The sequence below is a fragment of the Antedon bifida genome, chromosome 2, assembly GCF_963402885.1.
Source record: "Antedon bifida chromosome 2, ecAntBifi1.1, whole genome shotgun sequence".
In the NCBI taxonomy this organism is placed as follows: Eukaryota; Metazoa; Echinodermata; class Crinoidea; order Comatulida; family Antedonidae; genus Antedon; species Antedon bifida.
The window spans coordinates 4,249,713-4,262,307 of NC_136227.1; the positions used below are offsets into that span (position 1 = coordinate 4,249,713).

The window sequence follows — 12,595 nt, forward strand, 5'->3', positions numbered from 1 at the left end:
CGGTTGATGCGCAGTACTACTGACAATAGATTCTATTTATATTGTTTATCGCGTGACTGACTGTAAGTGTTAGCAAATTGCAATTCAGTTATTGTTTGCTTAAGGTACAGAATGTCAATCTGTCGCACGTGATGATTTTGTGTTGGATATAATAATTGTTTTTGGCTGAAAATACCAATTTGACCAATAGGGCTCAGGCAACAATGTTTGGCAAGAATTAATGGGAAGAATTAGACTGGTAGCTAGATTTTAGGGCTCAAATTGTACATGACTTTGTTAATTTATGTTTTGTTTAAGGAAAAAGAACATCTCATTTCATATTTGTCTTGTTATTAGTAACACTACATTTTGCCAAGTACTACTGTATCGCATAATGCTACACAAACCTACCTTATTTCTACAAATTCATCGAATGTTGTAGCGAAAAACGGACACTTTTAACAGTACTACATGACTTATTTCAAAACTCTGGAGATTACATTAAGATTTAGTGGATCCGAAATCCTCAACATTAATAGTTATATTTATATATTTTAATATAAATATTTTGCGGGTGGAGAAATTAGAGGTAAATTCATTTTTCAAAAATACTTACTAACTTATAAAGGTAAAAATGTACTGTATGTATTTATTAAAGGTAAAAATGTACTGTATGTATTTATTATCGTGCTCATGTTTAACTGGAAATTGACAGAGGCAATTTGAATCCGGACCCTCTCTTATTCCTAAACCTTTGTCTACACTATCAAACTGGTTTGACAAAAAAGTGTGATGTGCCCGTATATGGTAGTGATATGCCTACTGTAAATATGGTAGTGATATGCCTACTGTAAATATGGTAGTGATATGCCTACTGTAAATATGGTAGTGATATTATATCATGTTCATATGGGCATCACATTTTTTTGTCACATAAAGTTTGATAGTGTGGACAGAGCTTTAAAATACATCAATTCTAACTTAATTTTTTTTTTCAGAATAAATATATTTCACTATGGATGTGAACGAAGATGATAAGAAGGCAGCAGAGACCAACGGAGATCTCCACAATAATGCAGCGAATGGAGAAGTAGAAAAGAAACCAATTGACATCATTGAAAATGAGGAATACAAAAATGAGAAGAATCAAAATGGCTTTGTTGATGCTGCCGCTGTAGAATTTAAAGAGTAAGTCAATTTCTTCTCTTAATTATTTTTAGACATACTGTAATGTATGCTCTTTAACTAATGTAGTAATATAATATTATTAATCCAAAGGCAAAATACTGAAAAAATGACAATGCTGTGGGTATCAGTGGCTGGATCTCAATGGAGATACAAAAATAAAAGCGAAAAGCTAAATCAAAACGATAAAGTAAAACAGCCAGAAAAGTTAGCAGAGCTTTCGGGCAACACTAGCCCTTCATCAGTGCAATATAATATTATATATATATTTACATACACTGTACCTGTCAGGTTTGAGGTTGCCACTAGCTTGAGATTTACTAATTGCGCCCCTATCCAAATCCCCTGTCTCAACCCCACAAATTATCTTTGGTCTGTTTTTTCTATTTAGTGGAGAGGAAGAAAATGAAACAAAAGAGGAAGAAGTAGAGACAATATCATTACTAACATTGGTATGTACTGTATTTAAATCATATTATATCTAAATTTTCATGTTTATTTTATTATTTTCCACTGACATCAAAGTAACACATTGATGGCCGCATATAAACAAATTCAAAGGGAGGGGATTCTTTTTTTTGATCTGTCAAAAATGATGGGTAGTTTTATCTACAATGTAATACAATTGGAATGCATTTTAAAACCTTTATAATAATATTTGGTAATTTTTTCAATTTTCTCAGCAATTTTCATCTTAAAAAATATTTTTTAAAAAGGAGGAGAGGTGATATTAGAATATTTTTTTATATGCCTTCAAATGTAATAGCATTTGTCAATAATGGATACAGTTTATTTCTGACACCTCAACCATTCCCAACATAAACACTTGTAACAATTTATAAATATTATTATATTAAAACTATAGAATGTATAGGACTACGACATTTGTTGTTCACCTGTATTAACAATATGGAACCTATGTAAAATGCTATCCACTTTGTTGGCATGGCTATTATTAAAATATTGGAAATAGGTTTAGTTTGTTTGAGTAAACAATTGCTGTCATGCTTGAATGCATTTACTGTAAAAATTAGGCAATATTCTGACCGCCCTGCTTTTTACAACCTTTATATGACACTATACATTGTGATAGTTTGCATTGAACTGCTATATAATGATGTAATGTATATTATATATCCCACTTGACACAGCAAAATAGCAGTGTACTGTGTTTATAGGTATTATTGCTTTATGAATTGTGTCGTTTAATTTGTGCAGTCATGCATAACACCATAGTTTGATGAACTTGCCTTCTCTATTCATACTCTAATTAAAAGCATACACATTCCTTTGGTTGGTTGGATTATACTGGTAAAAGTTTGGTCAACCTCTAATCATTTAAAACAGTATGCTATTAGTAGTTCAGTATCGCTCATTATTTCTTTACTAAAGTTTTCTACCTACTGGGACTGTATTATTCTTGCCCAATCAATATTTGCTTTTATTGTAGAGTTTGTCAACCTGCAAAGCTTTGATAACCGTACTTTGATAACAAACTATCAAATTTGTCAGTGAAAAGTTTGGTTACCCATGACATGTTATGTATTATATTATTCTGTATTTATAAAAAAAAACACATTACAATTTGTAGCAATGCGTTACAACTTGTGGCCTGTTTGCCTGTAACCAAACATAAAGCTATCTGATATTATGGTATTTGTTACGGTCATATAAAGTTTGGTCAACCCATAGTTGAGATTATTGTAATTTTAAGGTGTGTGATTTTGTATTTTTAAACTTTAAAGTTTGTTCAACCCATACGGTAGTCGATTCTTCAAGGATATTCTAATTTTAGTGTCTTTTTATTACCATTTTTGTTTACACCTAAAAGTTTAATCACCCGATGGTTTTGTTTTTTTGACATCTAAAGTTTGGTTAACCCAATGGTTGATACATTATTTTGAGATTATTCGAATTTTAAGATCTAAGCGGTTTTGATTTTTTTACACTTAAAGTTTTAATCATCTTGTAGTTGATATAGTACTTTGAGATTATTCTAATTTTAAGGTTAACCCCATTGATAATGTAACAATTTTAATATTTTCTTTTATTTTAATAAAGTTTTTTTTCCTTTTTTTAAAGAAGCTATATATAAATATTAAAAAAAAAAACTTGGTAAATAAAATTCGAAAAGGTCCCCCTTTTTAGGTGGACTTCATGTACTGTAGGACTAGACTTTAATATGAATATAATCATGACATGTTGCACCTGTTGTCTAAACCCAAAAATATGTTTTGCTTCTCATACAAATTTACCTTTTTAATTATTTGTGATTTATGCTTTGTTCCCACTGGGACGCAACACAAGAACGTACACACAACACAAGCAATTTGACCAATCACAACCGACATTTGAAATGTTCCTTGTGAATGGTGACATTACCTGCGTTGCATGTGTTTGTCAACGCAAGCGAGTTGACCAATGAAAATTGACAGTTTGAATTATGCATCACTTGTCATTGGTCAAATGCGCTTACGTCCTTGCGTTGCGTCCATCCTCGTTGGAACTGTGCTTTACTAGGAACCAAGTTGTAGAATTGAAGAAGGATAGTCATTTGATTCTTTTTTTATTATTATTTTTTTTTATGCTAATTTTCTTAACGTAACTTTGTTGTAATTTTCAGTTTCGTTACGCAACGTGTGTGGATTTTCTTCTCATGATTGTTGGCTCAATATTTGCGGTAGCCGTTGGAGCTGGTTGGCCTGCCCTCATGATCGTATTTGGTGAACTAACAGACACACTTGTTGAATATGAGTCAGGCACCTCCAATCTCACAGCTAAGGAGTTTGAAGATAAGATGGCTGACTTTGCGTTGTATTTTGGAATCATAGCATTGGTTGTGATGTTTGCTGGACTCATGCAGGTAGTCTAAACACAAATTAATATTTAAATTAACAAAGTAAAGCTCTGTCTACACTATCAAACTTTATGTGACAACAAAAATGTGATGTGCCCCATATATGGACATGATGATGTCATATCACTACCATATTTGGGCACATCACATTTTTTTTTGTCAAACTAAATTCATTAAATTATATTTGTTTTGGAACATTACCTAAGTCCCATATTGTTTTTGATTTATTTATTTATTTAGATATCATGTTGGATAGCAGCTTGTCAACGTCAAGTCAACAAAATAAGAAAAGCGTTTTTCAAAGCCATCTTAAGACAAGATATCGGATGGTTCGATGCTCATCCAAGCGGAGAACTTAACACCAGATTGTCGGAGTAAGTAGAAATCCACATTTTGTAATCTACTTTCTGCTTTACAATTTCAAATTAATAAAATAAGTAAAACATTTTCTTCAACATATGATAATGTGATGTGCCCATATATGGACATGATGATGTCATTACCATATTTGTGCATATCACTACCATATTTGGGCACATCACATTAGTTTGATAGTGTAGACCATGGAGAAATATTTGAATTAGATTTGCCAGTCCCTAGTTGTTATTTTCTTGTTTAATGTAGAACCACAGTTGAAGTATAGGTATGACACGACATGTGTGCCAAAATGTTTTTCTTTTTACACCATTTTCATCTTGTTGTTTCAGTGATATTGATCGGATCAGGGAAGGCATTGGAGATAAGTTTGGACTCACCATGCAGTATGTCGGCCAGTTTATAGCTGGTGAGAAATTTCAAAGCATTAAGATAATATTCAGACAGGTGTCAAAGGTCACACATGTGTTCCTAATTATTGACAAATGTATTGGGAAAACTAGAATTATGTAAAAATTTTGTTGGATGTTAAACCTAGACATACCTGTTGGCATAAGTGACAGGCACTCTGAAATTATGGGACCTCTGTGCCAGGCTGTGAGTGACTTGCTAACCCAGTCTAATTGCTTATTAAATGCTATAAGCTCCATGTTGAATTATACTTGTTTAATATCTATATTTCATTTTTACAGGTTTTTCACTTGGATTTTACAAAAGCTGGGAGCTAACTCTAGTGATGATGTCATTGACTCCCCTGCTAGCTATTTGTGGAAGTCTCATAACTAAAGTAAGTAATTGTGTAGTTTGTAGACAAACAACTGCAAGCTTACGACACAAAATCTTGATGTTCTTTAAGCCTGTTTTCCTGTCGACGTTATTCGACGCTATCGTTGTTTTTTTTTAAAAACTTTTTAAGGAGGTATATTTTTGGATGAAACGTCAAACTTTTAAAATTTGAAACACAACAAAATTTACTATGTATAATATATTATTGCCGATGACAAAACTGAGTTTTATATTGTTTATATCCAGACGTAATTAAAACATTAAATTTAATTGCCACCGAGCGAAATTGTAGGCCATAACTAATCCGTCCAAGCTACCCCCGCCTCACTCATCTATCCAGGAAATTCCCTATCGCAAGAAGCATGATGTTGGTCTCAATAATACTAAATAGTGGGTTGATTAATAGTTTGAAAACAGCTTACGCCATTTCTTAAGTGAATTTTTATTCAACGTATTCATCCTTGATGAATCCTTTGCCCATTGCTGTGTAAATCAGGAATTAAAGTTGTGATGCGAAAAGTGTGTGTAATTATTCCACAGGTAAACCACAGGCATAAGAAAGCCCATCGCCCAACAGGACCTCGTGGTGTGCCGAGGAGACGTTCTTCTCGAGCGCGAGATCATCGTAAACAAAATTGGTAGAGTCCATTAAGTATGGGGTGTTTACTATTTACGAACCTATTAAAAACGCGCTTTGACCACTGTGTAGGCAAAATATTTATTTTTTTAAATCCCTAAATTGATAATCGCGTGTTTTGTAATCACGTGACTGATGATGTAATCCTCAGCGACATACTAAATGCACATGATTTAATGTGTTGGGAAAAAGCTTGCTGTTTACCACATTACATGATTCACGGTGCTATTCGCATTTCCTTGACGTAAATCGGCGGCGTGTAAATGAAATAATTGTTTAAACCAAATTGGTTCCTATTAGCCGTTGTCGACATAGCGATCGACGGCTAGCGTGGCTAAGCTAAAAAGTATGTATTTTTTCAAAATTACACTAGCAAACATTTGCTAGTTTTGAAATTTTCAACTAGCAATTATGAAGAATCTACTATGAATCTAGTGTGAATTTCGAGCCCTGCTCTGGATCTGGGCCGGGCCGCTGAACTTTTCATCGTATATGGAAAAAAAAAAGAAAAAAAAAAAGAGAGACGGCTGGATAATCAGAAGCGGGCGGTGACGCTTAACAAGTATGTTTTTTTATTTGGCCTAATTATTGTTTTTTTTTTACAGATCGTAACAGAGTTCGCGAAGAAAGAACAAGATTCATATGCAAAAGCTGGGAGCGTGGCGGAAGAGGTGCTGTCCTGCATTAGGACTGTGGTAGCATTCGGTGGAGAGGAAAAAGAAAAAGTCAGGTGTGTAGTTTATTTTGTGTGGTGTGTTGGCATGTTCCCATGGAATGTACCATTATCTGACAAGGGTGTTTATATATTCAAGTTGTAGCTCTCTTCTCGGAGAGAATAGGCCAATGTTGGTTTATCCAGGTAAGCTAGCTCTCATAGACTAACAACACCACTTTTGGTTTGTGTAATTTATTTGACACACATGGTCAAGGTGTTGTGTCAGCTTTAGTATGCTCTACATTGTATAAGTAGTAGTAGTAGTACATTTTTATTTATTCACACAAAACATAATCAACATTTAACAGCTGTTTTTCATTATGGTGGTGAGTGAAATCTTTTTTTTGATGAATATGCCAGTTTAATGTCAATAATCAATCAATTACTTTGATTAAAGAATCTGTTTTTTTCCTCTTCCTTTTATTTGTATCTTTTATTTTTCTTTTGCAGATATTCAACGGAGCTTGATGAAGCCAAGTCCATTGGGATCAAGAAAGGTATACTGACCGGTGTCGCAATGGGGGTTACTATGTTCATCATGTTTTGTGCATACGCCCTCGCTTTCTGGTACGGACCACGAATGATCATAGATGGAAAGATCACAGGAGGTGACGTGCTTGTAGTGTTTTTCAGCGTTCTGATTGGTTCATTTGCCATCGGTACCATCGCTCCGAATGTTAGCAACGTTGCCACAGCAATGGGGGCCGCATCTGTACTTTATAGTATCATTGACAACGAACCAGAGATCGATACATACTCAGAAGAAGGTAAAAAACCGAAAACTGTCGATGGTAATATTGAATTCCGTAACGTGAAATTCTCGTACCCAACACGCAGTGAAGTAGAAGTGTTAAAAGGTCTGAATTTGAATATCAAGAGTGGTCAAATGGTGGCGCTTGTCGGTGCCAGTGGTTGTGGGAAATCAACAACAGTTGCGTTGCTACAACGATTTTATAATATTGCGAGTGGAGAGGTGAGTATAGCTTCAAATATTTGCTCTTATCAATGTCCGCACCACTACCAGTGTATAACCAATATAAGCAATCTAACAACAGGACACTGAGCTTGCCTTGCCAAGATAGGAACTCGTAACAGTTCTTTGATCTTATGCCTGGCTGTGACAAATACCAACAATACTTTATATGTACATATTCTCCTCTGCGCACGGTTTCTGTTAAGGGGTGTCGAAATGATCGTGTCGCAGCCACAGATAAATCTTTTGATTTCCAGAGCTCAGCATCCTGTAGTTAGATTGCCTTGGTATATAAAAAAAAATTGTTGTACTAATTAGATTAAAATACCTTGGAAAATTAAATACATTAATTAGTTGTAGACACCTGATTGTATTCTTGAAATTTGATTGGTTAGTTATCTCCTAATGCATGCTCAGTTTTTGTAAACATTTTGAGAATTTTTGTCATGCGAGGGAAGTTGTTCGAGTACCAACCTGTAGTATAAAGCTCTGTCTACACTATCACACTTTATGTGACAAAAAAATGTGATGTGCCCATATATGGACATGATGTCATATCACTACCATATTTGGGCATACCACTACCATATTTGGGCACATCAAACTAGTTTGACAGTGTAGACAGAGCTTAAAGCACTGGTTAATAATGACTCATTAAATAGAGCAGTCAATCTTTTCATTCATTTTCTCACCATCCATAAACATTCATTATTTTTTCACAGATCCTGATAGATGGGAATAACATCACAGACCTTAATATCAACTGGTTGAGAAAAGACTGTATTGGAGTTGTCAGCCAGGAGCCGATTCTTTTCGCCACCACAATTTTTGAGAACATTGCTTTCGGTCGTGAGGGCGTCAGTAAAGAGGATGTAATCGCAGCAGCAAAGTCGGCAAATGCTCATGATTTTATTTCTAAACTACCTAAGGTGCGACTGCTTTTTCTTTGTTTTTTATTTTGCTTATCAATAATGGAGAAATAAATTTTGATTTTACTACAGTAGAAGCCCTCTTTCGCCAATTAACTTGGTTCGTGCCTCGTTAATATAGAGCAGTTTAATCTAATAAACTCTTGAAAATTAATAAATTCATAAACATTCATTATAATTAGTATAATTTTGTTCGGACAAATGTATTGTTTGTGTATTATGATTTTAATATTTGACTATGATTTTCATAGGGGTACGACACCCTGGCTGGTGAACGAGGCACACAGCTGTCTGGTGGACAGAAGCAGAGAGTTGCCATCGCAAGAGCGCTGATCCGGAACCCAAAGATCCTCTTGCTGGATGAAGCTACGTCAGCTCTTGATTCCGAGAGTGAGAGGGTTGTCCAGGAGGCCCTTGATAATGTAGGGTATACTTACATTATCATTTCTTTATATTTTGTATATACAGTCAACTCTCCCAATACTGGACTCTCTATAAACCAGAAACTCTCCCAAAACCAGACTTATCTCCGGGTCCAAAAGGTCCCAAATTCATTTTTACCATTAAAAACACATTCGAAATACCAGCATTTCCGGAAAACCAGAAATATTTGGGCATCCCAAGGGTGTCCGGTATTGGGACAGTTATTGTTTCTGACACTGCAAACCCAATTCCCAAATCTTTATTTTATCACAGTATTTTCTAGTTCTTTAGTAATTTCAACACATTGATTTTGTTTTTATTTCCAGGCTCAAGTTGGCCGTACAACGCTTGTTATTGCCCATCGACTATCCACTATCAAGAATGCTGATGTAATTTACGCTATTGACGAAGGCAGCGTAGCTGAAAGCGGATCACATGATGAGTTGATGGCAAAGAATGGCGTTTATGCTCAATTGGTGACCCTGCAGATGCTACGACAACAGGAAGAAGAGGAAGGTATTGTGGGATTAAAATAACGCAGGGAGTGGGTCAAATAGTCATATAGGATTTTTTAATTAATTTTTAAGCTTGTGGGCTTATAACTATTATTTTGATTTTGCATTACGCATTACCTTTTTGTTGTTTGCTCAGGGTCCTCACGAGGCAGTTACTTATTTTCTTAATTATTCAATTTATGTTAAAGTTATTGATTATTGAATCTGTTGATAAATAAATGTATAGATGAATAGAATAGATGTGCCCAAATATTGTAGTGATATGTCCAAATATGGTAGTGATATGACATCATCATGTCCATATATGGGCACATCACATTTTTTTGTCACATAAAGTTTGTGTGTAGACAAAGCTTTATAAAAAAACCTAATTTTGTTTTCATGTAGCACTGAATGCTGGGGAGGTTGCTACCAACGAACCAAAATCACCGTTAATCAAACGTCAAATGTCGTCTCAAATCAGTCGGCAGATGTCTGTGCGATCAACGCATTCAGAGAAGGGTAACAAGTCGGGAAAGAAGGAAAAAGAACCCAATTTAGAAGAATTGGAATTGGAAGATGTAAGCATTTACTTGTGTGCTTATTTTTTTATTTGATTAATGCAAAATAAATATTTGTAAAAATTGAAAGACATAACTCATATTTATATTCATGGTATATTTATTTCCAAAAACATTAGAATTAGTCGCAGCCAAAACCTGAAATATAGTATCTTTTAACAATTTAACATTTAAAATAATAAACAACAGCAATACTATTATGGTACTTACTAATTAATACTAAACAAATAAAAATAAAAAACATAATAAAAATCAAGAAACTGTACAAGACAACGATATTTACTAATACAACAATATCAGATATAGATATCATATACCACAGATTTTAATTCTTGTCTGACTTCAATGTAGATATTGATTATATAGAGGTAGATATTGATAATGTTAGATAGTCCCCCTTATATTTATTTATTTTAGGCAAGCCAAAATAGTTTATGAGCACTGTAATTTCCATTTATATTGGACAATAAATGAATCTGTATCTGTAGCTTGATTTTTTAAACTGACAATACTGTAAGCATTATTTTTTTTTATTGTTCATCTCCTAGGAACCAGCGCCAGAAGTCAAGTATATGGACATACTGCGATTAAATTCACCAGAGACGTTGTATATCATTAATGGATGCTTCTGGGCGTCGGCTCAAGGCGTTGTCTGGCCTGTATGGGCGTTCTTCTTTGCCGAATTCATCAACGTGAGTTGAGGGGAATTTTTAAAATGATCACATATCTTTTTCACGTGCCATGCCCTACAAGAAGTTTAGTGGTTTGGCTTTACAAATAGCTTTTAGTTCGAGTTCCTTTGCAATTCTTTCTATAAACTTCTATTCTCTGTTTTCCTCTAGATTTCTTTTTCCCCCGTATATTGGTCTGTGATTATTCCTATCTCAGTAAATTTATAAATTATAAGAATTTCATTTAAAGTAACGTAACATTTAATGTATTTTACTTGGTTAATTGTCTTTTGTGGTGACTCATAGCTCTAATGGTTACAATTCTTGTAGTCTTCACCGTACATTACGTTTTGATAATGATAATGGAGTCTTATATACCTAATACAAAGTACTTTACACACAAAAATGATCCATAAAATATCCTAAGATAACCAAAAAAAAAGAAGAAAAGCAGAGGAACCATTTACACCGCTCCATTCTCCAGCACTTTGAAGCTCCCATTCAGAGCTCGCTGGAACAGTGTTCACAGGAGCTTGAGTGAAAAAGGCATCTGTCTATCCTATCCTATAAAATAAGAAGAAAAAAGATGTTGTTTAAGACTTTTTTAAAAATATCAATTTTATAGGTGTTTGGTCTTGAAGACGAGGAGATGAAAAAGGAGGCCAGGTTTTGGTCTTTGATGTTTCTTCTGCTCGGTGTCGTCATCGGCATCTCTAACGTCATGACGGGTTGGATGTATTCCGTATCTGGGGAACGTCTGACCATGAGACTACGTAACAAAGCATTCTCAAGTATGCTTCGACAGGTGGGTACGCAGGAGGGCGCTAATCAATATTCAATTCATCTTTTATTGGTTCATATAAAAATAATACATTGCAATTTAAAATACATGAACAGTATTTAAAACAATAGAAAATACAGACAATATTTAAAAGTTATAAAAAAAATAATTTGTATATACAGTAAAAAATTGGGCAAAATTTATTTGTAAATATGACAAGTGTGTATGGAAAAAGGAGTGAAAAATAATTAAGTTGAAAGACTTAAATAAATAACGTCTATATAGGTAATATATTTGTGTCTCAAACTAGTTTGTTTGTCTTTAAAAATATTTTCTCTGTTATCTTTCAGGATATTGGCTGGTTTGATGATCCAAAACATAGCACAGGCGCCCTCACACATCGTTTGGCTACTGACGCATCAAACGTGAAGAATGTATGTTTTATTCAATTCTCTGTGTATTTATTTCTGACTTCGTCACTACAAGAATGTTTTCCTAGAGGGCCCAGTATACGACTCACAAACCAATAAAATAAAATGATACACAGAACACATAGACAAATCACCAACCACCACACCTATCTATGTACACTTTAATATTATGTTAAAAGATGTCAACCTGAAAAAATAATTCTTAAAATGTTTTTTGTTGAATATGCCATTTTACTGTCACATAATAGTTATCCACTGTGACCAAAAATTGGATCGAAAAAGAAATTATTTACCTGAAAAAATGTAATTTAAAGCAAAAAATGGTTAAATTGGCTGCCAGACAATGGATTTTTGGTTGAATTTAACCATTTATTTTGTCATTTTATAAGTGAAAACATTACGTTATTAAAACTACAAAATAAACTATCTAAAGTCTGATTTAATTAATCTTCATTTTTCAGGTTTTTGGGAGACAATACATCTTTAAACTAGATTAAATTAATGTTTGTTATGTAATAATCGTTATTATTTGAATTTTACCCATCAGGCCACAGGTATTAGAATTGGTACGACCGTACAAGCATTGGTCACTCTTATTGTCGCTCTGATAATGGCGTTTGTCTACGGCTGGAAGTTGTCGTTGGTAGTTCTAGCAGGAGTTCCGTTGATCATGATTGGCGGGATGTTAGAGATGCAAGCATTCGCTGGCAACCAAAAGACGAATGAAGGACTCCTTGAAGATGCAAGCAAGGTAGGGGACGCTTAAATATGGTAGTGA

At 34.2% G+C, this 12,595-nt stretch overlaps 1 protein-coding gene across 4 annotated transcripts in view; it reads left to right on the forward strand.

Annotated features, from left to right (window-relative positions):
- Positions 1 to 12,595, forward strand: part of LOC144835889 (ATP-dependent translocase ABCB1-like) — a 172,470-nt gene that overhangs the window by 6,154 nt on the left and 153,721 nt on the right. For all 4 annotated transcript variants that reach the window (XR_013611122.1, XR_013611123.1, XR_013611121.1 and 1 more), the window contains exons 2-17: positions 978 to 1,167; positions 1,556 to 1,616; positions 3,788 to 4,027; positions 4,262 to 4,395; positions 4,729 to 4,805; positions 5,089 to 5,183; positions 6,425 to 6,549; positions 6,985 to 7,507; positions 8,230 to 8,436; positions 8,688 to 8,858; positions 9,186 to 9,375; positions 9,762 to 9,934; positions 10,483 to 10,626; positions 11,231 to 11,410; positions 11,737 to 11,820; positions 12,365 to 12,568. Coding sequence is in view for 1 of the 4 variants with exons in the window: in XM_078691008.1 (XP_078547134.1) it covers positions 995 to 1,167; positions 1,556 to 1,616; positions 3,788 to 4,027; positions 4,262 to 4,395; positions 4,729 to 4,805; positions 5,089 to 5,183; positions 6,425 to 6,549; positions 6,985 to 7,507; positions 8,230 to 8,436; positions 8,688 to 8,858; positions 9,186 to 9,375; positions 9,762 to 9,934; positions 10,483 to 10,626; positions 11,231 to 11,410; positions 11,737 to 11,820; positions 12,365 to 12,568 (2,781 nt within the window). In the remaining 3 variants the exon portion in view is untranslated. The remainder of the gene's footprint in view (positions 1 to 977; positions 1,168 to 1,555; positions 1,617 to 3,787; positions 4,028 to 4,261; positions 4,396 to 4,728; positions 4,806 to 5,088; positions 5,184 to 6,424; positions 6,550 to 6,984; positions 7,508 to 8,229; positions 8,437 to 8,687; positions 8,859 to 9,185; positions 9,376 to 9,761; positions 9,935 to 10,482; positions 10,627 to 11,230; positions 11,411 to 11,736; positions 11,821 to 12,364; positions 12,569 to 12,595) is intronic.